Raw genomic sequence first — 18240 nt, 5'->3', positions numbered from 1 at the left:
ACAAAAAACAAATGACCCCGAACATGAAATACCTTCACGGAGTGCGTCGAGGCGCAAGCTGTCATCCAAAGTAGACTACAGGAGGGTTTAGCTAGCGCTACACTGCAATCTTAAAAGGTCATTTTCTCAAAATGAGCTTTTTGTCATATTCTGAGTTCAAAATGTCCACTTCAGTAGCATGTACATACACCACACTTTCTAGTTATATTCCTATCAATATTATGAAGGCTTTTACAGAAGGGTTTGTTCATATATCATTCATATCCTGAATTATATAACATTTTATACCTAAAACATGGCAAAATTGATATTTTAGGGCTGTTGACAGTATTTTCTGATTTACGGAGTGATAAAAAGAGATATCCAAAATCCCTTCTGTAAAAGCCTTGGGTACTAATATGACTACAAAATGAAACAAGAATTTTTAACCTGGCTTTATCCAAAGTTCAGATTTCGATTCCTGAAATGTGTTCAAAATATGTGCATATTTAATGAGATAATGAATCATTTGCATATTCAAACATGCTATTTCAGAAGACTTGTAATACAAAAAACCATTGCCTTATTGTAAATAATTAACTGGAGACATTTTTAGCTGATATCTTTAAGTTAAAAATTACCCTATTCACCTGGGGTGTCTCGCCTCCTAGTTACAAAAAGAAGCATAACTAGTGGCATACATTTGTCTGCACTATGTTAACTAGTAGCACCCAGAATCACTCACTAGTTAACTAGAAAAGGCAAAAAGGTTCACTAGTTCACTAGTTGACGCCTCTTTGACCTTACTAGTTAGTGGAGCTCAAAATGTCTACACGTTAACTAGTGAACCCTTTGCCCTTTACTAGTTAACTAGTGAGATATATTTAAATTCCACTAGTGAACTACTGAGGCTTAAAATGTTCACTAGTAGTACTAGTGGATCCCAAATGTGCACTAGCCACACTAGTTGCACAGCATGCTAATGAGGAGGAGGGTAAAGAATGCATCAAGGTCTCCTATTGGCCCTAAGCTACAGAGCGCCACCCAGCCAAAATAGTTTATTTAAGAGATTAAATGCACTGTGTTTTAAAATACAGTCATATGACCATATTTACAAAAACATAAAACAAAAGTATTTTTGTAAATGATTGTAAGGGAAACTTCTGCAGCAATGGAGAGTCAGGACTCAGAGAGAAACGAGGAGAGTTGGAGCTTTGATGTCAAACACTGTTGGTCTATTACGAGTATCAGCCGGAGGATTCACATCACAAGTCACAGCCGCCAGAGGTTCTGACTCCACGGGAGAGTTGCCACATCAATTCTGAAGCGCCTCTCTTTTGCTAGACCTTTTAATAGGTTCACAGAGAGTAATCAACATAGTGGGGGAGATAAACTAAACATCTGGGAACACTAGACATAGCCTAAACATCTGGGGACAGTGAATCACTTGTCTGACCCTCATGGCCTCGAAGATTACACCTTTTTACTCACTATATCAACAGCCAGCCCCACCAAAAATATTTTCCATCAGCCGCCACTGACGGTATGACTTGGGTTGACTTGAGTGAGGTGGCTTTCGGCGGCAAATAGATGTTTCGAACGGTATATTATATGTTCGGTGTAAAATGCAGCCCGAGCCGGTAGACGCTGTTTGTAGATGTAGGTGCATTAATAAACAAGGCAAATCAGGCTGTGTCTCAACGCCGTGTATTCACATTAAGCAGGTAATCATACAACTGGGGCAGAGTCACGTGAGGCAGATATATATATAACACAGGCACAATACGTCCACAGGGTGGAGCTGCAACCTAGCCTAAACCATTCTGTAACATCTCCCTTCCTTTTGTTAAGTAACAACACAGGATCAATACTGCCATTAAACGGTTGACCTTTAAACAGAACATTAATCAAATGATTTCAACAACAAATAGTGCACCTAGCAAAGACACTTCAATAATAGCTGGATCAGAACACATCAGCAATAAACTCAGAACAATCAATCACATTTGTTTTACAATCTCTCCACTTCCTTTTTTTTTTCTTTTTTTAAATCTTTATCGTCCATGTGTGTTTGAGTGCGCACAGTCCAAGTGTGTGTGTGTGAGTGCGTGTGTGTGTCCTAGAGGTCAAGTCTGTCAGGAGGTCTAATCAGCCGTCCGCTCCGGGAGAAGGCCCGGCCCTGTAACTCACGGCATGGTGTACCCCCAGTCTGCGGGGAAGACCGCGACGACCTCGGGGGTGATGGCCTTGGAGACTCCTCGGGGACGCAGACGACCTCTCTGGCGTTCCCCCCACTCGCAGGCTGCTCCGGGGTCGATTCTGGGAGAACTGACGGCTGGAGAAGGGCCGCCTCTGCTGGTCGAATATCAACCCTGTTGCGCCGATACGTGGTCCCCTCCACACCGACCAGATAGGACCGGAGTCCCAACTGCTGAAGGCACACACCTCTCCTCCATCGGCCCGTCCTGTCTCCTGGGAGCGGCTTCATCCGTATGGGCTGGCCGACGTTCAGCTCCGGCAGATCCTTGGCAGATCTGTCATATGTCAGCTTTGCTGCTTGATTTTTCACTTTCAGCTTGTCAGGAACACCCGTGACGACCTGAGGCACCAGTAGCTGGTCGGCCACAGGGAGAAGGGTTCTCAGTCTCCGCGACATAAGCCGCTGTGCTGGGCTGCAATGCATACCCTCAGTGGGCGTATTTCTCCAATGCAATATGGCCCTCCAGGGGTCCTCTTTGGCACGGTCTGCCCTTCTGCACAGGCTCTTTACAATTTTCACTGCTGACTCCGCTTTGCCATTAGCCTTTGGGTGCCTCGGTGAGGACATGACATGCTCAAAACCCCACTCTCTCGCAAACGCCCGGAACTCTCCACCGGCAAACTGGCCTCCACCATCAGAAATGGCCCTGTCTGGGACACCGTAGCGTGCAAACTGTGCCTTGCATCTACGGATCGTGGTGTCCGCTGATAGGTCAGGGAGCAGGTCGATCTCCCAAAAGTCAGAATAATGGTCCACCACGAGCAAGAAGTTCTGTGCTGCGTAGCTGTACAGATCCATGCTTACTAGCTGCCAGGGACGTGTGGGGAGCGGGTGTGACATCATAGTCTCTTTCTGTTGTTCGTGTGCATACTCATTGCACACAGAGCACTTTTGCACATAATCCTTGACTTCCCCTTGCATACCGGGCCAGTAAAGTGTATCACGGGCCTGCCTGTAGCACGCCTCGCCCCCCACGTGGTTGTAGTGGATCCGTCTCAGCATTTCCGGGCGCATAGCTTTTGGAATGATGACGCGCTGACTCCTGAAGAGCACGCCATCCTGTGCACTTATCTCATCTCTGACGGCCCAGTAGTCCCTGACGGCTACAGGGGTCTCCTCTTTGTGTCCTGGCCATCCCTCCAGCACGACAGACTTAAGTGTTTGAAGACACACATCCTCCTCAGTGTGTGTCCGAATCTGTGCCAGGCGTTGGCTGCTGACATTTAAATAGTCTGCCTGCTGAATGGCCGCCGTGTCACACTGCTCCTGCTGCATGCTGCAGACCATTTCACGTTGGTACAGTGTGTCTGTTCTCTGTGGCGGGGTGGTGGCTCTGCTGAGCGTGTCACTTATGTACATCTCAGGGCCTGGCTTGTATACCACCGCAAGGCAGTAATTCTGAAGTGTGAGGAGCATGCTCTGAAGGCGCTTTGGCGCACTGAGGAGGGGCTTGGTGAAGATGGACACCAGCGGGCGGTGGTCGGTCTCTGCAGTCACATCACCCCTCCCATATAGATAGTAGTGGAAGCGTTGGCAGGCGAATACGATGCTCAGGCACTCCTTTTCAATCTGTGCATAATTTTGCTCTGTTTGGGTCAATGCCCGGGAGGCGAATGCGACAGGCTGTCCCCCTTGAAGCAAGCAGCAGCCCAGACCCGCCTGACTGGAGTCGCTCTGTACGGTGACTGGCTTGCGGACGTCATAGTACCTTAGGACTGGCACCGCCGTGACCAGTGCCTTGATTTCCTTCATGGCGGCATCATGTTTGGGCAGCCAGTGCCACATCACATCCTTGTCCAGCAGTCTCCTCAGCGGCTCACATACCGCTGACAAGCGTGGCATGAATCTGGACAGATAGTTCACAAATCCGACACACCGCTGGACCCCTTTTGCGTCTGTGGGGTTTGGCATGTCCAGCACCGCCCTGACTTTGTCAGGGTCAGCCTTGAGGCCCTCCGCGGACAGTATGTGGCCGTGGAAGCGGACCTCCTTCACTCGGAACTGCAGCTTTTTCAGGCCCAGTCTCAGCTTTACTTCCCTGCATCTGTCCATCAGAGCGATGAGGTTTGTGTCATGGTCGCGATTGGCCTCATCCTCTGTGTCCCCACAGCCGACTACAAGGATGTCATCAGCTATGGGCTCAATCCCTGTCAAGCCAGCCAGCAGCTCATGCTGCTTCCTTTGATACAGCTCCGGGGCAACTGACACACCGAAAGGAAGTTTCAGCCAGCGTTTCCTACCCCACGGTGTCCAGAATGTTGTCATCAGGCTGCTTTCTTCATCCAAGCGGCACTGCAGGAATGCATCACGTGCATCCACCAGGGTGAATATACGTGCCTTTGGCAGCTTATACAACACGTCATCTAAAGTGGGCATAAGGTAGTGGGACCGTTTCAGAGCACGGTTGAGATGCTTCGGGTCAATGCATAGTCTCAATTTGTCTGGCTTTTTTACTATGACTAGATTGCTAATCCAGTCCGTGGGTTGAGTGACTGTGGTCAAGTGTCCCTCCTCTTCATATCGATCAAGCTGAGCCTTAACAGCTGCCTTGAGGGCCACTGGAACGTTCCTGGGAGCACACTGCACCGGTGTCACAGTGCTGTCCAGCTCAAAGTGAATATCACCAGGCAGAGACTCAACAGGGCTGGTGAACACGTCGTGGTAGGTGCTGACAAGACACTCCTTGGTCAGGTCTCCCTTCCTGCAGTGCTCCACCTTATTCAGCTCCTCAGGAATGGTGAAGCGTATCAGACCAAGTCTCTCACATGTCTCACCCGAAAGCAAGGGCCTCTGGCCAGTATGCACGATCTCAAAGTCCAGTCTGTGCGTCTTACCCCTAATGATGCATTGTGTGCTGTACACACCTAATGAGCTCATCCACTCACTGTTGTATAGTTTTAATCTGGTGAGACTCTTCAGAAGAGGCGTTCTAGATGCCAGTCTCGTCTTGTCCTTGATGCTCATCACATTGCAAGTGGCTCCAGAGTCGAGCTGGCACCTCTGAACCCCACTTTGCAGTGGCAGGTTGACAAACCACTTTTTACCTTGAGTGTTCACAGCCCCCACGCTCTCCGCTGTGTACACGTCTCTCTCATCGCTGTCCTCCAGTTCCCCTGGCAACGGGTCATCCACAGCATTCAACTGGCGTGCCTGCTGGCCTCTTTTCATGCATACTTTTGCAAAATGGTTAGCAGTGCCACACGAGCGGCACGATTTACCAAAAGCAGGGCACAGGTCCCGCCCACGCTTGTGCCGTGTGCCACAGTACTTGCATTCGCCAGCGTCTCTCATGCTCTGTGGTTGTGCAGATGTGTTGGTGGACTCGGATGGCCTGCTGGCAGACCTCCGTCCATATCGCTGTCCTTGTGTGGCATTAACGCTGTCTCCAGGTCCAGAGCTGCCCAGTGACATGGTTTTTAACTTGCTGTCCATGACCTCGGCTGCACGGCAAATTTTAATGGCCTCGTCCAATTTAAGGTCCTTTTCCCTTAGTAAACGACGTCTAGCACCCTCGTCAGTTATCCCGAGAACAAGCCTGTCCCTTATGAGTTCATCTTTTAAAGCTCCATATTCACAAGAGGCAGCCTTTTCCCTCAGCCTGGTAGCAAACGCATCCAAGAGCTCTCCATCCTCTTGTTTAAGGTTGCCAAAAACGTACCTCTCAAAGATTACGTTCTTTGCGGGCGTGAAGTATTGCTCCAGTGCCACCAGTATATCACCCGCATCCTTTTGTTGGTCCGCGGTGAGTCCCAGGTTGTGTTTGTAAACATGGCGGCAGTCGTTCCCCATTAGCCTCCTTAGCGCAGCTGCTTGTACCGGCTTTTCTTTCTCGCTGAGCCCGGTCGCAAGCAGATAATCCTCAAATTCTGCTCGAAAGCTCACCCAGTTGCCGTGGATGTCCCCCGCCATCTTCATAGGCTCCGGAGGTGGGATGCTGGATGCTGGATGCCATTGTTCCAACGTGACGCTAATGCTAACAGGCTAACTGAAACTGCTAAACCTCACCAAAACAAATAAATGCACGCCGTCTCAGCGACGGATAGTAGCATGCAATCCACAGCTGGGTCCTATTTGAGCTTCTGACACCATGTTTGTAGATGTAGGTGCATTAATAAACAAGGCAAATCAGGCTGTGTCTCAACGCCGTGTATTCACATTAAGCAGGTAATCATACAACTGGGGCAGAGTCACGTGAGGCAGATATATATATAACACAGGCACAATACGTCCACAGGGTGGAGCTGCAACCTAGCCTAAACCATTCTGTAACAGACGCTCGCAAAGTGCCGCGACGTGCGCGCAAGTGCAAAACAAGGGCTGCATACACGACACATTGTGCAAATGGCACATTTTGAGATCGGATACAGGACGCGTTTGTAGATGTCCGACGTTGTTTCCATAGTGAGCTAAGTTAACAATATATCATCATACATAAACATTTTCCGGGAGTGAACTGTGTTCGTTATTCTCCCGTCCAGGAGAGAAGCTTTAAAAGGAGACTAAATGGAGTCTCTGTGAAAGTTCAATTGGGTACTTTAATTAAAAAAGGCGCGGGTTGGTCACAAGCATGATATTGTTCAGTCAGACAAACAGCTGTGATCCGCTCCTCGTTAGGGAAGCCAAGAGTTGGATCTCTTCTCCGGTGCTGTTATATATCCTCTGCTGGCTCCTCCCCGCCTGCTGGCTCGCCTCATCTCCAATGTCCGTTGTTGCATTTAAACAGAGGATTGGCTCCTTTCACATCCAATATATGCTCAACACGCCTTTTCTTCTCATATTCTCTTTCATCACTTTTCATTTAACACATTCTAAACGCTGTAATCAATACTCTAAAAAATACTTCTCGGCTCGTTTGGTTTCCGGTCATTCCGGATGTTGTCACATGCTACTCTCGTCTGTAAACAATAATGTATTCAAATAAACTGTACCTTCCTTTAATATTCAGCATGGTAGTATCTCGACATCTATAGTTGTAGTGTTAAATCAGTAGGCTTCGGTTTGCACCACTCTATATCATTTCGCTACTAAATTCACCTCTTTAGGAAATCGTATATTAGCCACACGCTACATGCGTAGATGAAGGATTTTCAGAATAAAAGCTTAACTGCTTGTGCACAAGAATTTCTGTTTTTTCAGTATAAAAGAGCATTAAAACTGACGGCATGTTTAAACTACATTTCCCCATTAAAACATTGATTTTAATTTCTAACACTTATTGAATAAAGTTTGCTATATTCACTAACTAGTTTGGCAATATTATTCCGTGCATGTGTTAAAAACCTTATTTCCATTTGATTCATTGGATTACTCGCGTGAATGTTTAGCACGTAAATGCTTTCGTTTTTAAAACCGTCCGACCTCGACTACAAAACCATCAACCAGTTGCATAGGATTAAAAAATGTCAACACTCACTCACCCCGTCTTAAACATTCCCAAAGAAGTGCCTCCGTCTCTCGTTGTGCTAGCGGTTAGCATACATCATTGCAACTATGAATTCACAGCAATATTTCCACCATTTAACAATGTATCCCTCGAACATACTCTTCATTAACAATGTTGAAACAACAGAGCATAGAAACACTTACAGGCATATAATGCAGAGTAAAAACCTGCGTCTGAATACAAGAGACGAGTTCTGCATAACTACGGCAACACTGAGAGTACAAAACATAACTCAAAGCACTGTAATTACCATTTGTACCCACTAGGTGTCCTTTTGAGCTAAACAACAGGACAACACAAAGATTTATTTTTGTTCTGTTGTCTGATACAAGCCATGATTAATCTACAGTTTACAATGATCTTAACATATACTGCACATACATCCGTTAAATTAAACAAAGCAGGCACATAAAGACATTGATATACTGTCACTCAGAGGTCCAAGGAGTATCCAGGCCTTTTGTTAAGTAAAAATATTCATACCACACTGTAGGAATACTCTATTAAAAGTGAAAGTCTGGTAATCAAAATGTTACTTAAGTAAAAGTGTAATTGTAGTAACCCTTGAGAACGTAATAGCTCAAGGATTTCAAACAATATTTACATTTTTTTGTAAATTAAAAAACAGAACCTTATACTTTATAAACTCTATATAAGATAGTGGATCACAAAGTACAATATTTCCCTTTGACTTGTAGTGGAGTATAAAGTGCAACGAAAAGAACATTCTCAAGTACCTCAACATTAAACCACTGCTTCTGCAAACATGTGGACTTTCAAGAGAAATCTGGAGGAAATTAAGTTTAAGAAAGATGTTTGCAAACGACAGAAGCGTATTTCAACTTTAATGTGTTACTTAAGTTCATTGCATGGATGATATCCGTGAGCAGAAGGCAGGCGTTCACCCTCATCAAGCACCGCCGATCCCTCGATGGAGATGGACACGTTGGGAGGTGCGTCGTCTTCTTTTGCTGAACTTCATGGGGGACATGGATCTTCACGACACTCGGCATAGTCCTTTTCCCACAATATCTTTGCCTCCATTCTGTCAAAACATGTAAATCAGTGTTAACATACAATACTGTAAACCTTTCTGTGAATTTACTAAAAACTGATCGGGTTGAGTTAGCTATTTAATTTAGTGTTTAATTAGCCATGTTCTTTTTAAGCAGAGGGGATGGGGTAAGCTTCAAAGGCTTTATTATCATATGCAGTAGCTACAGTGTGGATATGGGAATTTTTATGAACTCTTATTTGTTACGGTCAAAGTATGACCACAAGTAAGGAAGCTCAGTTCATTAAATGTTTGCCTTGTTCCCAACAGGAAGTAAACCTTATTAAATCATTGGGTTCTAGAAGCTCAAACTATCAATTCTCCTGAATAACACATTTTGAATCAGAATTTTAAAAATTGAAATTGAGTAAGTTTGAAAATATATATAAATATTATATATATATATATATATATATATATATATTAATATTAGATTCCAATGTACTTTATCTAAATGTTAAGTTAAAAACTGGAGACTGAAGAGGTTTCTTCACATACTGGCAAGATGTAGCCTACTTACCTTTAGAGAATAGAGATATTCATGTACAAACAGAACAGAACGCACATTTTAACACAAATCAAGCAGAACCAGGGCTCGACATTAAGGGCTGCCCAATGGCCCGGGGCCATCTAGTATTTAGCTCGGGCAATGAAGCCTCACCTGCTGGTTGCCCGATCGGGCAATCTATTATACCAGTATCATGCAGCTCGCGGATCCAGTAATGAGTGACCCGACAGTGAAACTAATCATATCTATAACTAGTTACGGTAGTTTGAGAGGTAATTTAAATAGCTACGTGTGATATTCTAACCTGAAGTGTGTGTTTTGCCCGCTCACCGCTGCATGTGATCATGCAGAGCTGCGTGTCGACTCGTCTGCAGCAGCTGACTCTCTCTCCCGTCAGATTAGACTTCACTCGCGTTTATGTCCATATCGATCAGATCCAGCTAGCTCTAGCTAATGATATGACTACCTGCTTATTAAAAGACACCTAAACAATAAGCGTCGCTATGCAACTGGGTGAGGCCACACAGTATAGCGCAGCATTATGCATTTGTTTACATGCCCACCGGAACCCCGAGGCATTACCAACAGATCAACGCACAATCCACCCATACAGCACATCTCTTTCTCCACATTAAGTGTTAGACATTAGAATTGACTATTCTTGTCTGTCACATAAGTGGCGCAACTGAAGCGGTATTGCGCTAAAGGGAAATTATTTTGACCGAAGAGATTTAGACTTGCCGGCTAAAGGGAACTCTGACGGCGCTATTTTTTTGTTTTTCGCGGATGCGCTCGGCTCCTCTCGACTGCTGCTCGGTCAGCTTCCGGATGAGGAGGCATTCGTTCGACCAACTTACAGTAGATATAACATTACAAACATTTTTAACAGGGGCCATAATAGTGTAAATAATGTTTGTTTTGGCAGTTACAACTGAATGTAATGTTTTCTACTTTTTTATATCTGGGAAGGCATTTGCCTTCATCAGATGGAAAGTGTCTTGACCAACAACTTAAGTATTTTTTTATAGCTATGCAGGGCATGCAAGAGAGCAAACACAAACAAGAACAAACAAACAAGTGAAATGAAGAATAACATTGAAATTGTACAATATAATATTGTGGTGGTTCATCTTATAATTCAGTCTAGAGAATGCACCAGACAGCATCTAAGGCCTGCAAAAATCTAAATGTTCTAGGCAGGGGAGGCCCCCCAAACCCTTCGTGTGTCATTTCGTCCGCGCACATTTTTCAGGGCAATCTCTATTGGGCTCAGGGCCATCTGTAAATTAGCTTAGATGGCCCACAGGGCCATCTCCCAAAATCCTTAATGTCATGCACTGAGAACATTTACCTGGTTCTCTTTAAATCAGCTCCTCTGCAGACTCTTCCAGAAGCTCCATCAGGCGGGAGGACGGCTTCCGTCTAACTTCAACGTGGTGCTGTTTAACAGACATGTCGATTATTGTAGCGAACACACATTACTGTAAGTACAGAAAGATACTGGAGACAAAGAGTATGCCTTAACTTCAATGTAACGCGCTACAGAAGGAGGCACTAACAGTTAAACTTCCCAGTAGTCTTCGTGGATCACCTCTCTGGCCGGATCACAGACTGGCCCACAGAGCAGCGTCCATGGCAGTGAATGTGACATTCCCTTCTTTTAGGAATCTGGTTCCGCTATCTGTCTCAGTGTACACAGGAAATAAAAGCACACATGTGCATCACACACAGTCGGATGCATGCGAGTGAACTGACTTGACTTCCACAGTAAAAGGAAAACTCCGTTTGGCAACACACTGCTAACTACCGAGCATCATTTGAAAATGTAGCGCGAACACCATCAATAAAAAAACTCTTCTGAAATACTAGTGCCCCACTGCTACATGTTTTATTCAAAACGGTGAATTTCGCCAACTGTTAACTAATTTGAAGCAACTACTAAACATTACATGTTGTGTGTGCCTCGTCCATGACAGCACGCTAAATTAGCAAACACGGTAACTAGCTAAATTGCTAAGCTGAAACACTGACGTTAGCTAACATTTGTTTGATATCCATATTAAGCTGACAAGCTAACGGGGATGTACAGAGTTAATAAAGTACAAAAATATACTTACATGATTTAAAATCCACGAGTATTCTTATTGGACGAGGGTCCATGCTTTCATCTCTTTTACTGGAACCTTCTTCTTCTTCTTCTTCTTCTTCTCTTTAATGGCGAATCGCTTCCACTTGGAGCATATATCGCCACCTACTGTTGAGTTATTAAATGATCATATTAAATCCTTGTCCTCAGACCAGTGCTTTTGAGGAATTTGAAGATCAGCTTGTTTGCTTTATTTCTTGATTTACTTTCATATATTGAATTGAAATCCATTTCCTTGATGTTGAGTTGTTCCAGTGCAGTTTTCAGAATGAATCTTTGTCTGTTATAATCCGGGCAGCTAAAAAATACATGATGTATTGTCTCTGGTTGTTGGCAACCATCAGAATTGCCATTTGTTATATCCTTTATCCCCAAAAATTAACCTGCTGTTTCCACTATTGTTTTCAGTCTTGACCTCTTTTTTCGTTTGTTGTAAAGCAACATTCACCACTTTTCCAATAAAGGCCACAAATTTGTACTTATTAACAATCAATGCATCCTCTCCTATCACACACTTATGTGAACACTTGGTGGAGCTTTCCTTTGCCTGTGGGAGTTTGGGAAAATCTTTTGAACAGAACATACTTGCTGATACTTGGGATTTCCTAGCTACGTTTAGTGAAACCTTTTCTGTTGCTTCCACTGGAACAGTCTGCTTTTTTTTTAACTATATGTACCGTGCGCAAACTCCTCTGACGTCATCGGGGGCGTCGCCCAATTTTACTCACATTGCCCAGCTACATTTTACTAGATTTCACAGGTTGTAGGTCAACACATTACTTTAGTTAACATTTGTGCTATGATTTAAATTTACGTATCAAAATGAAGATACAAAATTACTCCATAAATTAAATTATGTAGTGCCGAGGACATGGAGTCGGAGGCGGTGCAATGGAGATGTGAAAGGGTACTTTAATAGAGAACGGAATAGGACATGTTGTCGGGTCGCAGCCCGGGTCGACAAGAGAAAGAGCTAAGAGGGAACACACAATATATAGGCAACACATAACATGTCCGTGCGGGAACAATTAGCCGCAACTGTAGTTCCCAGTTCGAATTATGAACCAGTGGTTAAATACGTGGTCACCAAAATTAACACATTAAATAATAGGAGAGATTTTGAGTAAAAGAAAAATTATTAGTAATTTCTTGTATAATTTAAACACATAATCATAGTATTATTTACTAGAGCAAAAAAATCATTTTTATCAATGTGTGAGGCAAACCCACATTTGCGCAGTGTTGCGTTCACAATACATAAACAAACAAAAAAATCGCCAGGCCAGCAGGCCACTTAACAGGCCAGTCCGGGCATGCCAGCAGCCCTCTACTTGCTACAAACTTAAATATGAAAAGGTTCAACGACGCACAAAACATGATCTTGGCTCGCGCAACACACTCACAAGCATAGATTGCGCAATAATGTATTGCCCACCTTGGATGTGCAGTGCAGGCATATTGTCATTCAAGAGATGCGTTGTTCTTTTGGAAAAAAGGTTTTTCTTTTAGCCTATATTACCTCATTAACGTAAATAATACTCATTACATTGACACATGCATTATTTGTGATTAAAATAATGGTTGTTGGTAATGTATTAGCGGCCCCCACAGATGTATGATTTCACTGCGTCCATGGGAGCTCAGACCCCTCCTTATGGGAGCTCAGCTCCCATTGGCCCCCACATAACTCGAACCTTGGATACAGCCAATCATAACAGAAAAATCATCTCTCATCAGTGTTTGCATCATCTTTTGTGAAATGCACAATAATGAAAACACATAAAACACAGATGCATAATAGCAAAAACATATATTTTAAAATAATATGTTTTAACATTTAACCATTAGTTAATCTCACTTATCAAACTATAAAATCAAAACCAGCTTGCAGTTTAAAGATTTACTTTAAGGCAATCACAAGTCAAAAGCATTTAAAACTTAGGATCATAAGAGATCCAGGTAAGGTATACGATCAGGATCATAAGAGATCTGTGAGGATTTGCAGTTCTCACTCCTTCTTCTTCCCTTTGTTTTGTGTTTGTTATTGTCTGTCTGTCTGTCTGTCTGTCTGTCTGTCTGTCTGTCTGTGTGTCTGTCTTCCTGGCTGGGCGTGGCTGTACCACTTCTGTTTCCAGCCAACTCACCTCCTCAGCTGTTGCTCATCATCCAGATTACACTACTCACCTTCATATATACCCGGTTCCTCCATCCAGTATTCACCAGTTCGTCGTTTCACCGCGCTGGTAATACGACTTGGTAAATTAGCTGTAGCTAAACTATACTCTCTGTGTTCTTGTGCTCTCTCTGTCCAGTATCCGTCTGCCTACTCCTCTGCCTGCCACGTCCAGCCATCAACCCCTCGTCTGTGTTCCTCCGTGCTTCCACGCACACCGGCTCAAGCCTGCTACTGTCACCGGCTCTGGATCCCCGGCTCTCCTCGCCTGTGCTTTCCCCGTTCTTGTACGCACACCAGCTCCAACCGGGTAACTCTCGCCAGCTCAGAATCCTCGGCTCATCTCGCCAGCGTATACCTCCGTGCTTCTCCGCACCTCCACTGGTGATAAACCCTGGCCCTGGATTAAGTGGACATTTTATCCCTCTTTTTGTCTCCTGAAAGGTTTTTGTTTAATAAACCTTTTTTACCACATAAACTCTGTCTCCTCGTCCTGGTGTTCAGCATTGTGAGTTCAATCATGTGAAGCTCGAGGAGAGCGTAACAAGATCCAGCTAAAAAATTCACAGTTAAGGTATAAAATTCACAGTGGTGATTTGATCAATCTGCAAAGTTGCAGTGTCCTCAATTTTAGGATTACATTACGTTTACTTCATTACGCTTTGTCAAGAGTAAGGCACATAGTCTTAGTAAAATCAATACATTCATTTTAGTCAAGTACATTGTTCAAAATCTGAAAAGGAAAAGTCAGGCAAATATTCAAAGACTTTTGTAAAAACCTGGAAAGGAAGGATTAAACATTCTCAAACTTGAATTCATACATTTGTAAATGTTACAACTGATCTGTACCAAATAAGTCCATCAATTATTCCTATTAGCCATACTTACCTGAACATCTACTTCTGGTACTTGGAAAGGGTTCTTCTGTGTTTATCTAATGTTGAATATTGAATATCAATTTCTTTAAATTATACTTTTCTAATTTGAGGATAAAATATGCTACATAATTGTTATATGAAATATTATAAATATTTGTTTCGGTCCAAAATTGAAATGAATCCAGTACTTGAAACATCATTTTAGGTCTGTCTGTGCATGGGTAATACATTAAAGAGTAGTGTTGTTAAGCCTGATTGCTGGATGGTTAAGGATATTAACATTATCTGTTATAATATTAGAAATATCTTATTCAATACCTTATAATCTAATTTATTTTGTTTAGTGTGAAAGTGTAATCTGATCTTCAAAATATATGTATCACCACTATTAAACACATGTCTGGTCATTGGAAATATAAAAACAATCATTAATTGTACATCTGTAAACATCTGGTCATTCAATTCAAAGTTCATCTTTGTACGAGAGCTGGAATAACATGTCCGTCAGTCTTCCTGACTCGTTCTCCTCCTCTCTTTATGACACAGAGTGTCTGGTGTGTGTAAAGGCATACTGACACTGTAGATTAGCACTGAGGTGCTGATTGGCTAAAACTCTTCTTCATCAGAGCGCCATATTTCAACCCCCCCAACCGAGCAGAAAGATGAAGAGAAGAACCCCATCTCAGCAGAAAGGTGAAGTGAAGCATCCCATCTCAGCCGAAAGGTGAAGAGAAGCATCCCATCTTATCAGAAAGTTGAAAGGTAGAATCCTCTCATCTCGAACAACCTCGTTCTTCCTTGTAGGTGGCTGGGGGTGCTCTCTGCACCCGGAGAGTGTGACCCTTTCTCTCTTATCCTTGGCCTTGAGAGCTGTCCTAGTTATCGGCACAACACCTGATAGGGATGTTTTCCTGAGTGAAGACAACTCAAAGTAATGGATTAGCACATTATCATTTAATTACAAAAATAGGATAGGCCCCTCAGAATTATTTGGGAGCCTTCCTGACAGCACATGCATACATTGAAGGTTTGTGTTAGTCATTTAACATGCAAGAATCATACTCATCAGTCAATAGCAGAGAAATGTTATTTTAAGTTAAAGGTGAGCTTGTCCCTGTGGATATAACCCCTTCCCAATTATTCTAAATGTGATATTAATTCACCATTTACCTTTTGATAAAATATTAGTTTATCAGAAATACATTTTCTCTTCCATAAAACATAGGTTTGAGAAATAAATTACCCAATATAAAATCAATTACTCAATATAATTGACTCTTCACTACCTTTTTTTCACTACATATTAAATAATAACTTAGGAGTCTATTTAAGCATGGTATAGTTTATAATCTATTAATTGAGAAGACTCAGTATCACCTGTGTGCAGCTTACAAAAAACAATTGTGAGAAACATATATTATGCAGGAAATGTATACATTTGTTGAAGAACAAAGCATATCTGAGTTGGGAGGAAAAGCTCCATCCCCTTAACATCCGTGTTATTACTGAAGGCATAGCATGAATGGAATTGTGTGTCTGAAGGTGTCATTATTGAGAAACGTCAAACAAAATCAAAACCTTACATTTGAAAACAGGTTTGCATTCCTCCACTTAAGGTGACGTTATCATTGGAAACAATAAAAGCTAATTGCTTTGATTTCGCAGAATCTATCAATTGAATCTTTAGAGCAGAACAGAATGGTCGTATTGTAGCCTGAGTTTCGTGCAGCCTTTAGTTTGACTAGGTGGAAACATTGTCTATATAATGTGAATACATGTAGAATTAGACAGTAAGAGACCCCTGACATTAGGCCTATTTAAAAAATAGCAGGGGCTTTTAACAGCTTGCCAACTTACAGGCATCCTCTGCATAGCAGTATGAATAGCCTTAAAAGACAAACCACTCTGTGGTAACGAGATTCATGTATCTGAACCAAATGCCCTAAGTGAAGCCGTTAGTCTCATCTGACTGACCCAAGGGTTGGTGCTGGTGTGACAGGGAGGCTTCCAAGTGTTGAAAGCAGATGTTAAGCTTTCAGGTCATGGCTCGGTGGGGGGGAGCAGACCCATGTGAGACAGTATCAACCGCTGTAATGTTCAGTTTGAGAAGTGTCATTTACTCTGGGAGCAGGAAATGGTGTCCATTCTCGGACCATACCATTAATGTCATGTAGAGCAGCCATAGCATCTCTTGTGACTGCACTCAGCCGTACTGTAGCATGGCATAACTGGGTGACTCTTAGTGAAGCCGTCCAAGGCCATAGACAAAATGGAACCACGTACTAACAAAAGGGACACAAGGTCATCAATGTCTCTCTTCACCATCGGCTTAATTGTAAAACAAATTAGTGGAACAAATGTGGAACACTAATCCATCATCATGTGAAATTTAGAGTTCATTTAAATAATTAATTATGGGATGATGTCAAATTAACATTAACATTAGAACTAAAGTCAGTCAAAATTGGACGTGCACGCATCAGAATCTAATCAATACACCATTTTCCCAGTGTCACACTCCTATGGTTATGTCACGTTGGTAATTTTGTATGTTTGGGTTTTGCTGTCATGTTTTTCTCCTGGGTTATTGTCTGGTCCTTTTCCCTGTGTTTTTCCTCCCGTCGTTAGTTTCCCTGGTGTGTCTAGTTGTTTGATTGTGTTCACCTGTGGCCCTTGTGTTTCTCCTCCCCTGCCCGGCTGTTTCTCGTCTTGTGATTACCCCTCCCTGTATTTAGTCTCGTCTCCTCCTGTGTTCAGTGTTGGTGCTTCTTTTGTTCGTGACTTAGTTCACCGGAGAGTGTTTTGTTTGTTCCAGGTTTACTCAAGACCTTGAAATAAAGGTATTATCAAATGTTATCTGCATTTGGGTCCTACCTGCTTCACTCTGCGTATCACCCAGCTCTGTAATGAAAAGGATAACGTCTGAAGTCAACCCATGCTTCTGCCCCAGTTCCTGCTCCTGTCCAGGAGTCATATTCTGGAACTCGTCTGGCTTATGGAAGTCCACGGAGTATTCAGGCGGCTGCAAAGAGAAGGAGCCGCAAGGCCAGGCTAGCAACCCGAGCCCCAGCAGCCATGGTTTCGGCTTCAGTACCGGCCCCAGTAGCCATGGTCCCAACTCCAGTTTCGGCTATCGGACTGGCTCTCCAGCCGACGCCAGCTCCCAGAGTTCTGTCGGCGTACCGGCCGACTCCAGCACCTCGTCTCCTGTTGGCCGTTCAGCCGACGCCAGATCTCCGAGTCCTGTCGGCGTACCGGCCGACTCCAGCACCTCGTCTCCTGCTGGCTCTCCACCGATGCCAGCTCCCCGTGTCCTTTCAGCTTACCGACCGACTCCAGCACCTCTTCTCCTGCTGGCTCTCCAGCCGACGCCAGCTCCCCGTGTCCTGTCGGCGTACCGACCGACTCAAGTTCCTTCTCCAGTCCCCTCTCAAGTGTCCTCTCCAGTTCCCTCTCAAGTCTCCTCTCAAGCCACCTCTCGAGTCTCCTCTCAAGTCCCTTCTCAAGTCCCCTCTCAAGTCTCCGTTCAAGTTCCCTCTCGAGATCCCTCTCAAGTCACCACCCGAGTCACCTCTCAAGTCACCTCTCAAGTCTCCTCTCGAGTTCCCTCTCAAGTATCCTCTCGAGTTCCCTCTCGAGTCTCCTCTCAAGTCCCCTCTCAAGTATCCTCTCGAGTTCCCTCTCGAGTCTCCTCTCAAGTTCCCTCTCAAGTATCCTCTCGAGTTCCCTCTCAAGTTGCCTCTCAGGTCCCCTCTTGAGTCTCTGTTCAAGTTCCTGCCCGAGTCCCCTCTCAAGTATC

The 18240-nt window shown here is 43.8% G+C and overlaps 1 protein-coding gene and 1 long non-coding RNA gene across 2 annotated transcripts in view; one reads left to right on the top strand and one right to left on the bottom strand.

The window, feature by feature from the left end:
• The window catches only part of LOC307016468 (high-affinity choline transporter 1-like), a 34434-nt gene extending 20393 nt beyond the window's left edge, over positions 1-14041 (top strand). The window contains exon 6 of the mRNA XM_079645589.1: positions 13703-14041. Within this exon, the coding sequence (XP_079501715.1) occupies positions 13703-13951 (249 nt within the window). The 3' untranslated portion in view covers positions 13952-14041. The remainder of the gene's footprint in view (positions 1-13702) is intronic.
• LOC307016485 lies at positions 7929-11516 on the bottom strand. Its single transcript, XR_013801824.1, has 4 exons — positions 11362-11516; positions 10804-10925; positions 10596-10683; positions 7929-8727 (listed from the first exon to the last, which is right to left on the bottom strand). It is a non-coding gene; the product is annotated as an uncharacterized lncRNA (long non-coding RNA).
• Positions 14042-18240: the final 4199 nt, after the last annotated feature.

The sequence above is a fragment of the Notothenia rossii genome (genome assembly GCF_949606895.1).
Source record: "Notothenia rossii genome assembly, chromosome: 1".
Taxonomy (NCBI): domain Eukaryota; kingdom Metazoa; phylum Chordata; class Actinopteri; order Perciformes; family Nototheniidae; genus Notothenia; species Notothenia rossii.
Note: the sequence above shows the minus strand (reverse complement) of the source record. Positions and strands in the feature narration are given on the sequence as shown.